Source organism: Somniosus microcephalus, chromosome 5 (genome assembly GCF_052327205.1).
Source record: "Somniosus microcephalus isolate GS21.2 chromosome 5, FLI_Smic_1.0, whole genome shotgun sequence".
In the NCBI taxonomy this organism is placed as follows: Eukaryota; Metazoa; Chordata; class Chondrichthyes; order Squaliformes; family Somniosidae; genus Somniosus; species Somniosus microcephalus.
Window position 1 is genome coordinate 107,144,922 of NC_140991.1, and position 18,538 is coordinate 107,163,459.

An 18,538-nucleotide genomic window follows, 5' to 3' on the forward strand; every position below is an offset into this window, starting at 1 on the left:
CTAGAACGGTCCCAGTGGTTTAGAAGGTACCAAATGTTACACTATTCAAGAAAGGAAGGAGAGAGAAAACGGGGAACTACAGGCCAGTTAGCCTGACATCAGTCATCAGGAAAATGCTGGAATCCATTAACAAGGCAGTGGTAACAGGGCACTTAGAAAATCATAATATCATTAGGCAGAGTCAACATGGTTTTATGAAAGGGAAATTGTGTTTAACAAATTTATTTGAATTTTTTGAGGATGTAACTAGCAGGGTAGATAAAGGGGAACCAATGGATGTAGTATATCTAGATTTACAAAAGGCATTCGATAAGGTGCCACATTAAAGGTTGCTACGCAAGATAAGGGCTCATGGGGCTGGGGGTAATATATTAGCATGGACAGAGGATTGGTTAATGGACAGAAAACAGAGTAGGGATAAATGGGTAATTTTCCTCTTGGCAGGCTGTAAATAGTGTGGTGCCACAAGGATCAGTGCTTGGGCCTCAGCTATTTACAATCTATATTAATGACTTAGATGAAGGGACAAAGCTAGGTGGGAAAGTTATCTGTGAGGAGGACTCAAAGAGCCAGCAAAGGGATATAGACAGGTTAAGTGAGTGGGCAATAAGGTGGCAGATGGAGTATAATGTGGGGAAATGTGAGGTTATTCAATTTGGTAGGATGAATAGAAAACAAAATATTTTTAAATAGTGAGAAACTATTAAATGTTGGTGTTCAGAGAGATTTAGGTGTCCTCGCACAGGAAACACAAAAAGTTAGCATGCAGGTACAGCAAGCAATTAGGAAGGTAAATGGCATGTTGGCCTTTATTGCAAAGGGGGTTGGAGTACAAGAGTAAGCAAGTTGTGCTACAATTGTACAGGGCTTTGGTGAGACCACACCTGAAGTACTGTGCATAGTTTTGATCTCCTTATCTGAGGAAGGATATACTTGCCTTAGAGGCGGTGCAATGAAGGTTCACTAGATTGATCCCTGGGATGAGAGGGTTTTCCTATGAGGAGAGATTGAGTTGATTTGGCCGATACACTCTGGAGTTTAGAAGAATGACAGGTGATCTCATTGAAACATACAAGATTCTGAGGGTGATTGACAGGGTAGATGCTGAGAGGCTGTTTCCCCTGGCTGGAGAGTCTAGGACTAGGGGGCATAGTCTCAGGATGAGGGGTCGGCCATTTAAGACCGAGATGAGGAGGAATTTCTACACTCAGAGGGTAGTGAATCTTAGAAATTCTCTGCCCCAATGAGCTGTGAATGCTGAGTCATTGAGTATATTCAAGGCTGAGAGAGAGAGATTTTTGGACTCTGGGGGAATTAAGGGATATGGGGAATGGGCGGGAAAGTGGAGTTGAGGTCAAAGATCAGCCATGATCTTATTGAATGGCGGAGCATGCTCGAGGGTCATATGGCCTACTCCTGCTCCTAATTCTTAGGTTCTTTTCTCAACTGGGCAAGATTCTGCCCATATTATGCATCTTGCCCATTTAAAATGGGTGTATGGAAAGACCTGAACTTAGTGTGCTTAGTCTGCTGTGAATATGTGTCTCAAGAAAGTCACAAATGCCATGGCTGAGGTTTGCCTTTTCTACATTCACTAGCCGGTAACTTTTCTCCCCTGGACTTCAGTGGGTGAAATGTTGTGAACTGGGAAACGCAGAAGCTGAAAACCAGGGCCTGCATGTGGAAGGGGTGACACTTTCATCACTCTCACTATGAAAGGGACAGAGCTTTCCCTGGATGGCGTGGTTCTGTCAAGTGCAAGGGATTGTATTTGTCACCTATGTGGGCAATAGGGCTTCATGAACAGCAGATGTGAACTCAATATTCAGTTGGTAAACACAGTGATATCAATATGTGCATCAGTGGCCATCATCCAGAAAGAAGCCATGATCCCTTCATTATGCATTAGTTCACCCTCCCTACATTTTTGGAGCAAGTTGAAACATAATGAACATGGTTCTTAAGAAACAAAGTTATCTATGTCTGCAAACCCTTCTGGGAAATGCCTTAACATCAGCGAAAGAGTGTGTGATGCTTTAAATGTTGCTCTAAAAGAGAAAAGAAAAAAATACTTGCATTTATGTAGCGCCTTTCACGGCCACCGGGCGTCCCAAAGCACTTTACAACCAATTAAGTACTTTTTTTGAATTGTAGTTACTGTTGTAATGTAGGCAACGTGGCAGCCAATATGCGCATAGCAAGCTCCCACAAACAGCAATGTGATAATAACCGTCTGGTTTTTTTTAAGTAATGTTGATTTGAGGGATAAATATTGGCCAGGACACTGGGTATAACTCCCCTGCTCTTCTTCACAATAGTGCCATGAGATCTTTTACGTCCACCTGAGAGAGCAGACGGGGCCTCGGTTTAATGTCTCATACGAAAGACGGCACCTCTGACAATGCAGCACTCCATAGGAGTGTCAGCCTAGATTTTTGTGCTCAAGTCTCTGGAGTGGGATTTGAACCCACAACCTTCTGAGTCAGAGGCGAGAGTGCTACCAACTTTAAAAAAAAATTATTATTAATATACTTTATTGAACATTAAGAACATTTACAACATCGTGATCATTTCATTGTATGATACAAATCAATTCCGCCACTCTGCACAGCCATTCCACCACCACATTTTAACATCAAAACCTGAAGTTTAATTTGTCTCCTGTAACATATATTAATCGATTGTACTTTAAAAATTGATTGTAAAATACTATCTTTAAATTCCTATCTGAATAAAACATCCACAGAGCCTTATAATGATCTTTTAGCTTATATTTAAAATATTCTTTAAGATTGATTCTCCTCCCCTTAAAAAACAGAGCATTCCTTCTTTGCACAATCATGAATCTAGCCAAACTGAACATTAAATTAATTGCCGCTCCGTTAGACTCGGGCAGACTCTCCTGCAATCCCCATCTCAAAATTGAGTCCCACGGGATTCCCACTCTCGCTCTTCGGTCCCCACCCAGCAAAAAAGCTTCACACAACTGTCGAACATAGTACTTAAAATCATTTAACTGCGGACATAACACCAGTAAATGGGACAGAGTCTCATCCCGTGTCCCACACACTGGGCAAGTTGCCGCCTCCACTCGTCCAATCTTGCACAAGACCGCCATGGTAAAAATTCGGTTATGAGCCAATTTGAAATCCAGTTCAATCCACTCTGGACATTTAAAATTCGCCCACACTCCCGTCCAAATCCTGTTGAAGTCCAGCTGTGGGTATATACTCTGCCAAAACTCCTGACCAGCAGGTGTCTTGAATCTCCATTCTCTAAATACCTCATAGAAATCTCGAGTATTACAGTTGTCAAATTGGACCAACTCTCCCCCTTTCTCCAGCAGAAAGCTTGGAAAAGCAGGACGCATTTTACTTCCTTTGGAGATTTCCGCATTTATTTCTTCCATCCAATCCTGTGGCATTGCCCTCACAATCTTCTCATACATGATCCCTATTGCTTTTTCCTCTACCTCCTGATCCTTCTCTCACACCATGTCCCTCACTATCGCTTCCGGCAACCAACCTGGAATTACCTCGTATAATACATCTTTCTCACATATAATACCAGCTTTTATAAAAGCTTGATTAAGTAAAACCTCTCCTTCGATGCTGACCCACCTGTTCAAAAATAAGGGCTGTTCTAAAAATTCCTCAGCCCCCTTGGGCATAAACTGCACACTTTTTAAAAATTGGGCCCAAGTCTCTACAACCCCCTTATAAAACCTAGAGAGAAGTTTAATCGATTTCAAAAACATATTGGCCCAGAAATTCGGGTCAGGGACTTCCCGCGGGTGTAAGCCCCCGACCTGCACTTACCTACCGCGCCGGCCGTTGTGCTGTGGGCCCCCGTGGGGTTCCGATCCTGGGCCTGCTCCAACTGCCGGCGCGCAGTGCTTGCGTATCCCAGGAGCGCAGTTAGTTCGATGCGTCCCCTGGGATCACGTGGGCCATGGGGAGCCAATCGGAGCAGGGAATGCTCCATTCATAAGTTTGACAGGAAGAGCTGTCAAAACTTATAAATACTACGGGCCCCAAAACATCACTAAATCTTCAAATAATTTTTTTTTTAAAAATCACATTTTTTAAATAAACTATAAATTACATGAAATAACTATTTTAAACAATAATTTAAATTTTAAAAAAAAATAATTTTATTTTCTAACGGGGCTAAAAATAAACTTACCTTGCTTTAAAGTATTTAAAAATAATAAACCTGTGGAAAAAATGTTTTAACTTTAATTAATTCACCACTTACCTAGTGAAAAGCAGGCCTTACGCCTGCTTTTTAAATGTGTTAATTCTGGAGACTTACCCTCCTGGGAAAACCTGCAAAAGAATCGCAAGTTCGATGCGCACGCACAGCCTCTCCTGCGCACGCGTTCAACCTCTTAACCCCTGCCTTCAGGGGAACGGAAGTGCCAGTTTCCCGCGCATGTGCAGTGCAGGCAGGAAACCGGCACTTCCATTGGGCCTACGGGTGGGTACCCCGTGTGTACTCACCCGTGGAGGCCCGAATTTCTGGGCCATTTGTGTTCCATATACAATATCCCCTGCCCTCCTATCCCACTTTGTTTTAAAAAATGCTCAAAACAACTCTTCCAAAAACTTGTATTTGACTTCTGAAGAAATCTCTTCACCCATTTGATTCTAAAGGATTTTTTCTTCAAATCAATATCTGGGAAATTGAGTCCTCCCTGATTTCTCCGTCCAATGATGGTATTGTAAGCCACCAAGGCTGGTTTCCCTTCCCATAAAAACCTCACACAAGCCTCTCGGATGGATTTTTCCGCCCACTCAGGAATATCCTCCACCGTCAATAAGTACCATAGCTTAGATAGCAGGAGAGCAGACACCACTCTCGCTCTTCCTTGCACTTTCAACCACCTTCTTTCCCATCTTCCCAAAATCTTTTTAATTTTCATAACCTTCGGTTCCCAATTTAATCGATCCACTTCATCCCTGTCTTTCTTGCACCCCATATGCACCCCCAGAACTTCCAAAACCTCCACCACCTTAAAGGGACTTTCCCCCCACCATTCCCCCCACCCCTTCCTGCAACCAAGCATTGGGACTTACTATAATTCACTCTGGCTCCTGAAGCTCTACAATATTCCTCCACTACATCCATAGCTTTCCTCACTAACTCCCCATTTCGCAATGTTAAGGTTGTGTCATCTGCATATTGGTGTATCACCAACACCAGCCCAGAACTGGGAACCACAATCCCAACTACACCTTGTTTCTTTCGCATCATGTAACCTAATGGTTCTGCTACCAATGTGTACAATGGGGACAGGGGACAACCCTGTCTCACTGATCTCTGTATCGGAAAATACTTGGATAAAAAACCATTACATTTAACACAGCTAAATATGTTTGAATAAAAAATCCTTATCCACTCAACGAAATTTTCCCCGAAACCAAATGCTTCCAAAACCTTCAATAAAAACTCATGGGAGACCCGATCAAAGGCTTTCTCTTGATCTATCTTTAATACATTAGCCTCCCTCCCACACTCTTCCATGAGCTCTATCGCATCTCGGATTGAGACCACAGAGTCTGTGATGTCCCGGCCTATGACTCCATAGGACTGAGAGAGCAAAACTATCTGCGGCAACACCTCCTTCAAACGATTTGCCATAAGCCTCGCCAAGATCTTATAATCCACATTTAATAATGTGATGGGCCTCCAATTCTTCAGATCCCGTCTATCCCCTTTATTTTTTTAAGCTAAGCTTATGATACCTCTCCTCATAGATGGGGCCAAGCTTCCCTTAATTTTAATTTCCTTAAAAACTTCTAAGAGCAATGGACTTAAAATCTCGAAAAATTCTTTCTAAAATTCTGCACTTAGTTCATCAGACCCTGGGCTTTCCCCCCCCCTTCATTCCACTTATTGCTACTTTTATTTCCGCTAATCCTACTTCTTTGTTACACATGCTTCTCTCATCCTCCTTTAAACCATCTTCAATAAAAGCAGTAACCTTCTCCATCGCCAAATTGGAAATGTCTTCTTTTGTATATAACTCTTGATAAAAGCTGCTAGCCACCTCTAAAATCTCCCCACTTTCATGAATGATCTTCTCCCCAACCTTCAACTCTTCAATTAATGATAATCTCTGTCGCAGCTTCTCTTGCTCTAGGAAATACCTAGTGCATCTTCCGCCCTCCAATGCATCTCTAGCCTTTGCACGGAGAATGGCCCCCTTGCATTTTTCAGCTTGCAATAATTCCCACTCTTCCTTTAGCACCCAGAACTTAGTCTCAGCTCCCTTATCCCCTCCATCAACTGCTTTACAGACATCCGTAAACCTTTTGTTTATATTCTCTTATCGACGCCGGTTAGCTGCCACTCTCTTTTTCCCATAACGTACCAAAAAAACTTTTACCTCATATTTGAAATTGTCCCACCAAACTCTTCTTTCTTTCAAGAACAAAGGTTCCTTCCAAGCATTCTTTATTATATTTAAAATCCCTTCTTTATAAGCAATTTCTTTCAGGTATTGATTGTTTAAAATCCACACCCCTGAACTGAACTTAACTCTGCTGTTCCTAATTCTAAGAACCAAAGTGGTCACTAAAAAATACTTTTTTATAATAAATCTCCATCACCTCAGAAGTTAACCCTTCCCGCATTAACACAAAATCTATTTGGCTCTGTTTTAAAGCATCACCCACCTAACCTGATCTGAAGAACTCCCTTTTTATAGGGTTCTGGTCCCTCCATAAGTCTCTCAAATTTAAATTTGCCATAATTTTTACAGTCATCCCTCTGGAGTTATCATCCTTAAAGGTCATCTGGGCTGAAATGTCCATCCGAGATAAAAATACATTAAAATCTCCCACTGTACAAGGATTTTCCACCTCTGCCACTTCAGTGACTAACCCCCGAAAAAAACTCGCGACGCTTGCAATGGCCATTCGGTACATAGATATTAAAGAGATCGCAATTAAATTCCTCCATTTTTACCCTTAGCCGTAAAAATCTCCCCTCAGTGTCCTTGTCCACCAAGGCAATGTTCTCTTTTATGGACGGACTCACCAAAACAGCCACCCCTCTATGGTTATTGTTTGCACAACTTGCAAACACCTCTCCCTTCCAAACCTTCTGAACTCTTTCTAGGATATTCTCATCCCAAAAGGTTTCTTGCAGACACAACGGGGATGATTTTCACTCAGAAGTCGGGAAGGAGGCGGGACTACAACTTTTGGGGTTGTAGTCCCACCTCCATTGAAATGCAGCCAATCCATGCGATTTTAACTTGATTGACCTTGTTGAGCCTGCCCAGCGGGCTCAGCAGGCCAATTAAGGGCCACCCAGCAACAGGTGACGTCACAGACTGAAATTTCATCTGTCAAGACGTTTTGACAGATGAAATATCAGTGTTCCACAGCTGTTTGAAGCTGTCAAACACTGACAGTCTTACTTCTAACCTGAGTCCTTCTGCACAGACTCGGTTAGAAATCTCACTGGCACAGACAGTTCGCTGCCATTCTGCTTTCTGTGCCGCTTAGATGATGGACTCCTGAAACCTAGAGGAAGGAAGGCTAAAAAGGTAAGTACAGGTAATTTAAACTTCTTTACACACTTTAGACACGCCAAACACACTTACCTTTGTACTCATGCACCCATCACTCACCTGAACACCGACATCTCGACCCCTCCAAGTCCTTCAACCCGACGGCCCGACTCCTCTAACTTGGCGTGGTTTGGAGCCGTCGGAAATCCCACACTTCAAGCTTTAAAATAGGGATTAGGCTAAAAACTGCCTGTTAACTGCCTCTCACTAATCCCTTCCCATCTCGGGTAGGCGGGTCCCAGTGCGGGGCGGGTACCCGCCTCCTTTGAAACTTAGAGTCATAGAGTCATAGAGTTATACAGCACAGAAAGAGGCCCTTCGGCCCATCGTGTCTGCGCCGTCCATCAAGCCCTGTCCAATCTAATCCCATTTTCCAGCATTTGGTCCATAGCCTTGTATGCAATGGCATTTCAAGTGCTCATCCAAATGCTTCTTGAATGTTGTGAGGGTTCCTGCCTCTACCACCCTTTCAGGCAGTGAGTTCCAGACTCCAACCACCCTCTGGGTGAAAAAGTTCCTCCTCAAATCCCCTCTAAACCTCCTGCCCCTTACCTTGAATCTACGCCCCCTTGTTATTGACCCCCCTACTAAGGGGAAAAGTTCCTCTTTATCTACCCTATCTATGCCCCTCATCATTTTGTACACCTCAATCAGGTCCCCCCTCAGCCTTCTTTGCTCCAAGGAAAACAACCCCAGCCTGTTTAGTCTTCATAGCTGAGGCGCTCCATCCCAGGTAACATCCTGGTGAATCTTCTCTGCACCCTCTCCAAAGCAATCACATCCTTCCTATAGTGAGGCGACCAGAACTGCACACAGTACTCCAGCTGTGGCCTTACCAGCATTTTGTACAGCTCCATCATAACCTCCCTGCTCTTATATTCTATGCCTCGGCTAATGAAGGCAAGTATCCCATATGCCTTTTTAACCACCTTATCTACCTGATCCGCTGCCTTCAGGGATCTATGTACATGTACACCAAGGTCCCTCTGACCCTCTGTGCTTCCTAGGGCCCTACCACTCATTGTGTATTCCCTTGCCTTATTTGTCCGTCCAAAATGCATCACCTCGCACTTTTCAGGGTTAAATTCCATTTGCCACTTTTCCGCCCATCTGACCAACCCGTTTATATCATCCTGTAGCCTGAGGCTTTCCTCCTCGCAATTTACCACCCCACCAATTTTCGTGTCATCTGCGAACTTACTGATCATACCTTTTACATTCTCATCCAAATCATTTATGTAGATCACAAACAGCAAGGGACCCAGCACCGATCCCTGAGGTACCCCACTGGACACAGGCTTCCAGTCACAAAAGCAACCTTCGACCATCACCCTCTGCCTCCTGCCACTCAGCCAGTTTAGGATCCAACGTGCCGAGGCACCCTGGATCCCATGGGCTCTTACCTTCTTGACCAGCCTCCTATGCGGGACTTTGTCAAAAGCCTTACTGAAGTCCATGTATACCACATCCACAGCATTTCCCTCATCCACACACCTTGTCACCCCCTCGAAAAATTCAATCAGATTGGTCAGACATGATTTACCCTTGACAAAGCCATGCTGACTATCCCCGATTAATCCTTGCCTCTCCAAGTGGAGACTAATTTTGTCCCTCAGAATTTTTTCCAATAATTTCCCCACCACAGGTGTTAGGCTCACTGGCCTGTAATTCCCTGGTTTATCCCTGCTACCCTTCTTGAATAATGGTACTACGTTAGCTGTTCTCCAGTCCTCTGGTACATCCCCTGTGGCCAGAGAGGTTCTGAAAATTTGTGTCAGAGCCCCTGCAATCTCCTCCTTTGCCTCACACAGCAGCCTGGGATACATCTCGTCCGGGCCTGGGGATTTATCCACTTTTTGGCCTGCTAAAACCGCTAGTACCTCCTCCCTCTCAATGCTAATATGTTCAAGTATATCACAGTCCCCTTGCCCGATTTCTATGTCTACATCGTCTTCCTCCATAGTGAACACAGATGCAAAAAATTCATTTAAAACCCCGCCTACATCATCTGGCTCTACACACAGATTGCCACTTTGGTCCCTAATGGGCCCTACCCTTTCCCTGGTTATCCTCTTGCCCTTAATATATTTATAAAACATCTTAAGATTTTCCTTTATTTTGCTCGCCAGTGTTATTTCATGGCCCCTCCTCGCTCTCCTAATTTCTTTTTTAAGTATGCCCCTGCACTTTTTATACTCCTCTAGGGCTTCCTCCGTCTTTAGTCTTTTGTAACTGCCAAAAGCCCCCCTTTTTTTCCTAATGCATTTTTGTATATCCCTTGTCATCCAAGGTTCCCTTTGCTTGTTGGTACCACCCTTGACCTTTACGGGAACATGTTGGCGTTGTACTCTCTCTATTTCCCTTCTGAAAGTCTCCCACTGCTTTCATGTGGATTTTCCTATAAGTAGCTGCTCCCAGTCCACTTTGGCCAGATCCTGCCTTATCATATTAAAATCGGCCTTCCCCCAATTTAGAACCCTTATTTCCGGGCCGTCTTTGTCTTTTTCCATGGAGGTGGGTTGGGGGCGGGATGGTGTCAGGACCCCCGAATTCGGGACTTTAACACCCCGCACGCCTCCAATTCCGACTCCACGGGTCAGTTAAAATCGAGGCCAACAAGTCCGTGCCTTTAAAACCCTGCAACAACTGCTGCAATTTCTTCTCACCCTCAGTCCGTTTGCATTAATCGAGACCAATGTAATCATGGCTCCAAAGAGGGGAAGTATGCCTGATTAATCTCCCCATCATTTAATCTCTGGCCCTTCCCTCCTCTCATGCTCCTTCCCAACTTTTCGGCCAGCTGTTGCTTTTTCCTGCAGCCTCCAACTCTTTTTCACCTCCAGTTTGAACCTTCCCTGCTTTTTCAGCCTCTTCCTTGCATTAAGTTTGGGCCAAGGAGCTGCCATTTCTCCCTCCTTCTGCCCCTCACTAACGTTTCCCTTTCCACATGATGCCACCCCACTTCCATGTCTCTGTCCCCCTCTAATTCCTCACTCTCAAGCTCTTCTGTAACCCTCTGTGCCTGCTCCCCATCAGATACATAATCCTACTCCCCGTCAGATACATCATCTCCCATAGAGAGTCTTCCTGCTATCGTGGTTTCTCCAATAGCGCCTCTCCCTTAGCCCTCATCTCCACCTCTGACCCTTGGTCCCTGATCCTTCTCTCTCTGGGACAATGGCACACCTATATTGCTCCCTTCTAGCATCTTTGTCTCGCTGCTCCCGTCCTGCTGCCCCTTTAAGGCTCCTGCCTCTTGCACCCTCTCCTTGTCTTACCCCCTTCTGCTCACCAAGATGCCCGACTCCCCGTCTTTCTTTGGAGTACTTACATTTACCACGCACCCCGCTCCCGCCTCCTCTCCCCCCCGCGGACACCAGATTCTTTAGGGAGAGCTGAACCATATTAAGGCTCGAGCCTGCACTTGACCCTTGCTGCCCGCTGCTGTCTTTGTTCTTTTCCACTGTACTTGGTGTGTTTTCCACCATCTCCATCCTGTTCTCTGCTCCGCAATTTTCTGCCTTTTCCTGTGCTCTTTTCTCCTTCAATTTACCAGCTGAGTCCTCTGACTGCTCCGCTCTTCCGGCCGTTCCACTCACACCTCCTGCTCCTTCTCCCATCTCCTCATCACTCATAGAGCTTTCTTCTGCCTCACACTCACAGCGGGTGGAGCCTTTGTGACACACCCCACAGCTCTCCGCCTTGCAGCTCCGAGCGATGTGTCCAGACTCGCTGCAATTATAACAGTACAAATCTGGACAGTTTCTTACAAGATAGTCGCGTCCAAGACAATAACAACAAACCTTCACTTGGTTATCATGCAGTACTCGAAAGTACTGCACTCCTTCCATTGTCTCGAATTTTATGCTGTACAGTAATGACTTCACCCCCTCTGGGAACTGCACCTTTACGTAACGGGTTCCATCTGCTACCCGTGTTCCTGGCTAGTACCTCCTCTTTATTGCTGAGCAAATTTATTGTCCCACGACTCCAACTTTTTGATTAGCAAATTGCCCTCAATATAAACTGGCAAGTTTAAGAATGAGACCACCACCTCTTCCGAATATAGCAGAGATACTTCCAAGAACTTATCGCCAACTTTCAAACTGAGTAAAAGTCTTTCCACTTCCTCTCGGCCACTGACCGTCACCTCGAACTCAACATTCGGCTTTGGTCGGCAGGCAAAGCAGCTTCCCTCGCCACAGTCCTCATGTTCCGCTTGGATAATATCCCAAGCTCGTATCTCCTTAGCCTTGCACTGAACCACCACCGTGTTTTCTTTTCCAAACCTCCTGCGGTCCCGGTCCAAATCGTTGGGCCTTTTTCTTTCCCTTCCAACCACAGTTTCTTCCCTAATTAAATTCATCTTGGGAACACTGTCCTCTGAGGGGCCCGGCACTCCGGACCCCTCAGCAGCCATCTGGCTGTTGTTTATGGGCCAAAAAGGCCCTAAAACCTGAAAACAAAAACCCACCACCAACTTTTTACAAACTCACCCCAACTCCCTGCTGCAATTAGGCAGCCAGTAACACCTGCTCACTCCTAGCCCCTCCCACCTAGAGAGTGCTGCCCACTGCATCACTGGCTGACACAAAAGTAGCTCCCAACTTAGCACAATGCTTAACAGGCCCCAAAAGAAACGTGTGCAGAAGTGAAGAGCACACTTACCTTTGCCTTCATCCTCATACCAGTGAACTTCCTTCTCAGATGCAGCCAGAGATTAAAGAGCTGAGTGAGTACATTGACTTAGGCGGCAACCTCCCTCCAGGTAATTTGCTAGAGGGGTTCCTTTAGCCTGAACTAAGGCCACTCTCCTTTGATGCACACCCTGCAACAGGACCTCCAACTCTTCAGCATTAAAGGGAGCAGTGCTGCCCAAATGTCTCCACTGTGTTATTGTGAACAATTGGTCCACTTTACTGCCACTGTCAAAACTTCCTCATGCCTTTAAACTTTGATTAAAGCAACTTCATCTGTCAAAGAAAAGGATTGAGCTTTTGAAAAACTCAGTTTTGCTGAAATATCTTGGTTTAATAGTCAGGGCTTTGTGCTATTAGTTTTTAATCGTTGCCACAGTAACATCTACTGTTGTATATTTAGCAGTGTCAGATAATACTCCACTTCTGGTTCTCAGTGTCTTTTTAATTGCAGCTTCCATTTTAATAACTCTTTTTCAATTCTGTGATCCTTTTATTTTCCATTTCAATGTAAGAACTGCCACTGATAAGTTTCCATTATTAACCTCCAGGTAGTAATCAGCACAGTTCTATCAATGGTGACACCTCTGTTACAACTGGCAGCCTCCTGGATGACCATCACTGGCACACTGTGATCATTGAGCGCTATGGCCGCAATATCAATTTTACACTGGATCGGGAGACTCAGCATTTCCGGACCAATGGGGAATTTGACCACTTGGATCTAGACTACGAGGTAACGAATCATAGGGCTTTTAATAAAAACAGAAAATCATGAAAATACACAACAGTCAGTGTCTGAAAGAGAAGGACAGGTTCATGTATTGGGTATAAGTTGAGTTTTTATTTTAGATTTCCAACATTTACAGTTTTTCTTTTTAATTTTGACCCGTGACATGGTCTGTTGCCATACTTTAGAAAAAAATAAAACGAGAGAGCCAATACAGACAAACTTCCCCACGGACAAAATATTTTTCTAATTGACCTGAGGACTCGATGTTCTTCGGAGCATTTGAAAAGAAATTTGGCCAAAAATTGATCTCCGGTGGTTGCAACAATTAGGCCTTGTGGCCTCAAAGATAAAGGTCAGATAGCTCGTATCTGCATCTCAGTAATAGAGTAATACACTGGGCAATGTGTCCATGGAAAGCAACTTCAATGCCATGGGCGATCATAACAAGGTGTAAAACATGATGCGGGGAATTAATTAATTTGCCTCCACGATAGTCATGCATATAAGTGCACTCTATGTGAAACACTTTGAGATGTTTGAGAGCCATGATGAAGGCATAATATAAATGCTAATCCTTGGTTCATAATTTATTTTTGAAAGCAGTTGAAAATAATACTGGGGTAGAATTTTTGCAGAGTTCACCCAATCTCACAGCATAACTTCAGCAGAAGATTGGTGGAAACCCTTAGAAATGGTGTAAGTAGCCATTTATGCCATTCCTCCGGGGTTTCCACCGAAGTTTCAGCGGAAGATCAACAGAACCCCCTTATACTTTTGGCACAAACAGCAACTGCCCCTGGTGGACGTTTGGCATTTGGGAAAAGTTGCACTGTGCCAGGGCTCATTTCCATCTTTGTGCGTACTGGAATCGATTCACTTTTTAGTGGGGGAGGTTACAGAGGGTAGGATTTCAGTTCAGTTGTTGGTGGGATGGGGCAGTGGGAGGGAACGAAGAACTGGCACCTTTTCTATATAATAAGGGAAAGATTGGTCTTTGGGAGATTTTAATCTCATTTGGTAAGGGGCTGGAAGAGGAACCAGTTTTTCACAGAAATTGTGCAGGGGTGGGCGGGTACTTCTCAGTACGGGGGGTGGGGAAGAAGTCAGAATAGCTCCTGAGTTGGGGAGAGCGAGAGGTGACTGTCAGTATGGGACGTGGGGTAAGGGGATTTGGAGGTTTCAGTTGCCACTGGTGAGACTGATTCATAGTTTCTGCTCACCATTGGCCATCGCGACTATTTATTTTCAATGCTGTTCTTGCATATCAGTCTTCTCAGTGCACATGCACACCAATCTGCCTTCCAATCTTCACAGCCACACTTGCCTAAGGAGGAAATGGGGCTGCAACTATTCTTAATTGGGGGGGGGAGGGAGGATTCAGGTCAGCAGCTTTTTAGAGGGTTAGGAGCTGCGAGATGATTTTAAAAGAGGTAATCGGGAGATATAATCCTGTCCACAGATAATTACAAAGGTCAAATCACAGTTTTATACTTTTCACGCTAGGTCATATACACATGGGGGCATTATTGACAACACTTTGTGCTTCAGCTTTCTGCTTAACTTGCCAATAAATTGCCTATGCTGACTTCTGGGGTTTTCATTATTTTGCCAGTTGAGTGCAATTAGGGTAAGGGTTAAAGAGTTTAAAAAGGAAGGGGGTTATTGCAACTTCTCATTATACATGCCGCTTGGGAGGCGATGGAGTCCCACTGAACTCGAGTCACTTAAAATTATGCTCATTACGCCACCTACGGGTTACCACCAACTATTAGAATTTTGAGACGACTCACTGTTTTTGATAAATATTAGATAATGGCCCGGAGTTTACGGTGTCTTCAGCGTACGCTGTCGTAAACCTTATGAAACGCCCCACAAATTCTGGATTTCCGCATGCACAAAAACCCGGAACTTGAGATCTGTTAAGGCATATCTTGACAGATCATCTGAACTGACGAGAAAGTCACTTTTGCTGGCGCAGAGTTGGCTGCTGCCCAGCAATTGTCCACGAAACTCCTACGCCTGGTAAAAGCAGATGGAGGGTCTGCTTTCACCAGCGTAAGGGTTATTATAAATCTTAAATAAAAAATTTTTTTAATGATGCACAAACACTTAAAATTAGTTTATGCAAATGTTGGCCTGTATTAAAATGTTTAAAATTATTTTTCAAAGATTTACATTTTTATTGTATTTGCTGTAATGAAGGGACTTTTAATTAAATTTAAAAACAGAACATTTATTTTTATTAGCTGTCTAAATTGTTTAAATATTTAGGGATTCCAGTAGGGTTTTTGGGGATTCCGTTCAGAAATGGAATCCTCCTTTCTCATTGGAGGACCTGGCCCACGTGATCCCATGGACACTTCCAAACCGCCTGCGTCCCTGGGATCCATGGGCCTTTATGCAGGCGTATGCCTGGAGGCCCAGGACCCATTATTTAAAAAAGGTGGTAGAGAGAAAACTGGGAATTATAGCCCGGTAAGCCTGACATCGGTAGTGGGGAAAATGCTAGAGTCCATTATAAAAGATGTAATAGCAGAGCACTTGGAAAACAGTGACAGGATCGGACAAAGTCAACATGGTTGTACAAAAGGTAAATCATGCTTGACTAATCTATTGGAATTTTTTGAGGATGTAACTGGTAGAATAGATAAGGGAGAACCAGTGGATGTGGTGTATTTGGACTTTCAGAAGGCTTTCGATAAGGTCCCGCATAAGAGACTAGCATGCAAAGTTAAAGCACATGGGATTGGGGGTAAGGTACAGACTTGGATAGATAACTGGTTGGCAGACAGGAAGCAAAGAGTTGGAATAAACGGATCTTTTTCCGAGTGGCAGGCAGTGACTAGTGGGGTACCACAGGGATCGGTGCTAGGACCCCAGTTATTCACAATATATATAAATGATCTAGACGAGGGAACTAGATGTAATATCTCCAAGTTTGCAGATGACACAAAGCTGGGTGGGCGTGTGTGCTGTGAGGAGGATGCAGAGAAACTCCGGTATGATTTGGACAGGTTGGGTGATTGGGCAGATGCATGGCAGATGCAGTATAATGTGGATAAATGCGAGGTTATCCACTTTGGTGGCAAAAACAGGGAGGCAGATTATTATCTGAACGGCAATAGATTGGGAAAAGGGGAAGTGCAACGAGACCTGGGTGTCCTTATGCACCAGTCGCTGCAGGTAAGCATGCAGGTGCAGCAGGCGGTTAAGAAGGCAAATGGTATGTTGGCCTTCATAGCGAGAGGGTTCGAGTACAGGAGCAAGGATCTCTTGCTGCAGTTGTACAGGGCCTTGGTGAGACCACAGCTTGAGTATTGTGTGCAGTTTTGGTCGCCTTATCTGAGGAAGGATGTTCTTGCCATGGAGGGAGTGCAGCGAAGATTCACCAGACTGATACCTGGGATGGAAGGAATGATGTATGAAGAGAGATTGGGTCGATTAGGATTATATTCGCTAGAGTTTAGAAGAATGAGAGGGCATCTCATTGAAACTTATAAAATTCTAACAGGACTAGACAGACTAGATGCAGGAAGGATGTTCCTGATGGCGGGGGAGTCCAGAACCAGGGGTCACAGTCTAAATATAAGGGGTAAGCCATTTAGGACTGAGATGAGGAGGAATTTCTTCACCCAGAGAGTGGTGAACCTGTGGAATTCTCTACCACAGAAGGCAGTTGAGGCCAATTCATTAAATATATTCAAAAAGGAGTTAGATATATTTCTTAAGGCTAAAGGGATCAAGGGATATGGGGAGAAAGCAGGGACAGGGTACTGAGTTTGGCCTACTCCTGCCCTTATCTTCTATGTTTCTATGACCCGAATTCTCCATAGCTTTGGAGCCAGGAGGCAAGTTGGTAGATCTTTTATGGGTCGGTGGCGTCCTCCGGAGGTACGCCTCCAACTGCAAATTTAAGGTCATCATGCCACATGTGATGTTCGAGCAATAATATTACTGTAATATTAAGACCTGTCATTTGACATTTAAAATAAATTGGTTGGACCCAGTTATCACAGAATTTGCTAGAACAGCTGACAGTAAGGATCATAATTCTTTTCAAGTGTTTGGTTTGGAAAATCATATTCTCTTTTAAGTCATTCAAGCAAAACCAATAATTTTGATGAACTGGCCAACGTTGATTATGAAGAATAATAAATTCATCAACATTGTAAATTTCTTACTCATCTAGTACGGGAACGCATTCAGCCTCTCAAACTCTTCTGCATCTTAATTACTTGCTGTAAGATTTTAACAATAAAATATAATATGTAAAACTCTGCCTATTCATGTGTACAATGTATAACACCATTTCATTTAACTTCAAGCTCAGTTTTGGGGGAATGCCATTTTCTGGAAAGCCAAGCTTTAATGGAAAAAATTTCAAAGGCTGCATGGAGACTATAAATTACAACGGAGTTAATATCACCGACCTCGCCAGGAGGAGGAAACTAGACACATCTAAAGTGGTAAGATCATTGATTTGACAATGAGTGGAGTCAAACCGATTACATATCTGTGATGAGGTGACTGAGGTTGAACTAAGTGGTTGAAAACAAGGTCCCGTGATATGAACAGCATAAAAATCCAGTGATAATCAATTCACATTAGAAGTAAGGGCAAGGTGCTTGTAATTTTTTTTCTCTGTTATGCTCCTCCTTCTTTTATGATAGAGTTGTTTCTATATTGGTTATGCATTTTTTCTTTTTTTCCACAAGACTTCTTGTTGCATGTGTTAGAATTTGGCACCGTTAAGGCCAGATCAAATAATTTCTATATGTTACTTTCTATATAACAGCTCATTGCTTGGGTATGACACACACAATCTTGCAATGGTACAGCACAGAAGGAGGCCATTCGACCCATCAAGTCTGCGCCAGTTCTTTCGAGGAGCAATCCAGTTTGTCCCACACCCCCGCTCTTTCCTCATATCCCTGTAATTTTCTCTCCTTCAAGTATTTATCCAATTCCCTTTTGAAGGCTGCTATTGAATCTGTATCCACCACCTATCAGTCCATGCATTCCAATTCCTAACCACTTGCTGATGTTGGACTGCTTTCTTGTTCTTTTTCGCCTCATTACTTTAAACGCCAGATTACACACACACATTCAGTTGTAGTAATGCAGGATCAGGACTTTATTGAAACCTCATACTATCCACAACCAGTATGAGTGCACAATTCTTTTCATACTACACCATTCCAGTAAAAGAACAAGGTGCTGTTGAGACATCACACTATCCACGATTCCAGTGTGAGCTCTTGAGACAACATACTCTCACGATTCCAGTATGAACTGCTAAATAGCGTTCCCTTACATGTCTTATACCAATTTCACCTTTGATCACTACATTCCATGCATACTACCAATGAATCCTAGTACATTAAAGATACATATAAATGCTAACAGAACAACAACATAAACCCAACAAACATGCACATGGCAGTCCAAATTCTTTTATTGTTCTAACAAACTCTCCATTCATTTTATTACCATATAAACACAAGTGAGCAAGCTAACATATTTCAG

At 43.8% G+C, this 18,538-nt stretch overlaps 1 protein-coding gene across 1 annotated transcript in view; it reads left to right on the plus strand.

The window, feature by feature from the left end:
- LOC147117257 (contactin-associated protein-like 2) overlaps positions 1–18,538 on the plus strand; it is a 1,950,749-nt gene that overhangs the window by 362,966 nt on the left and 1,569,245 nt on the right. The window contains exons 5-6 of the mRNA XM_085988072.1: positions 12,831–13,015; positions 17,338–17,478. Of these exons, the coding sequence (XP_085844198.1) occupies positions 12,831–13,015; positions 17,338–17,478 (326 nt within the window). The remainder of the gene's footprint in view (positions 1–12,830; positions 13,016–17,337; positions 17,479–18,538) is intronic.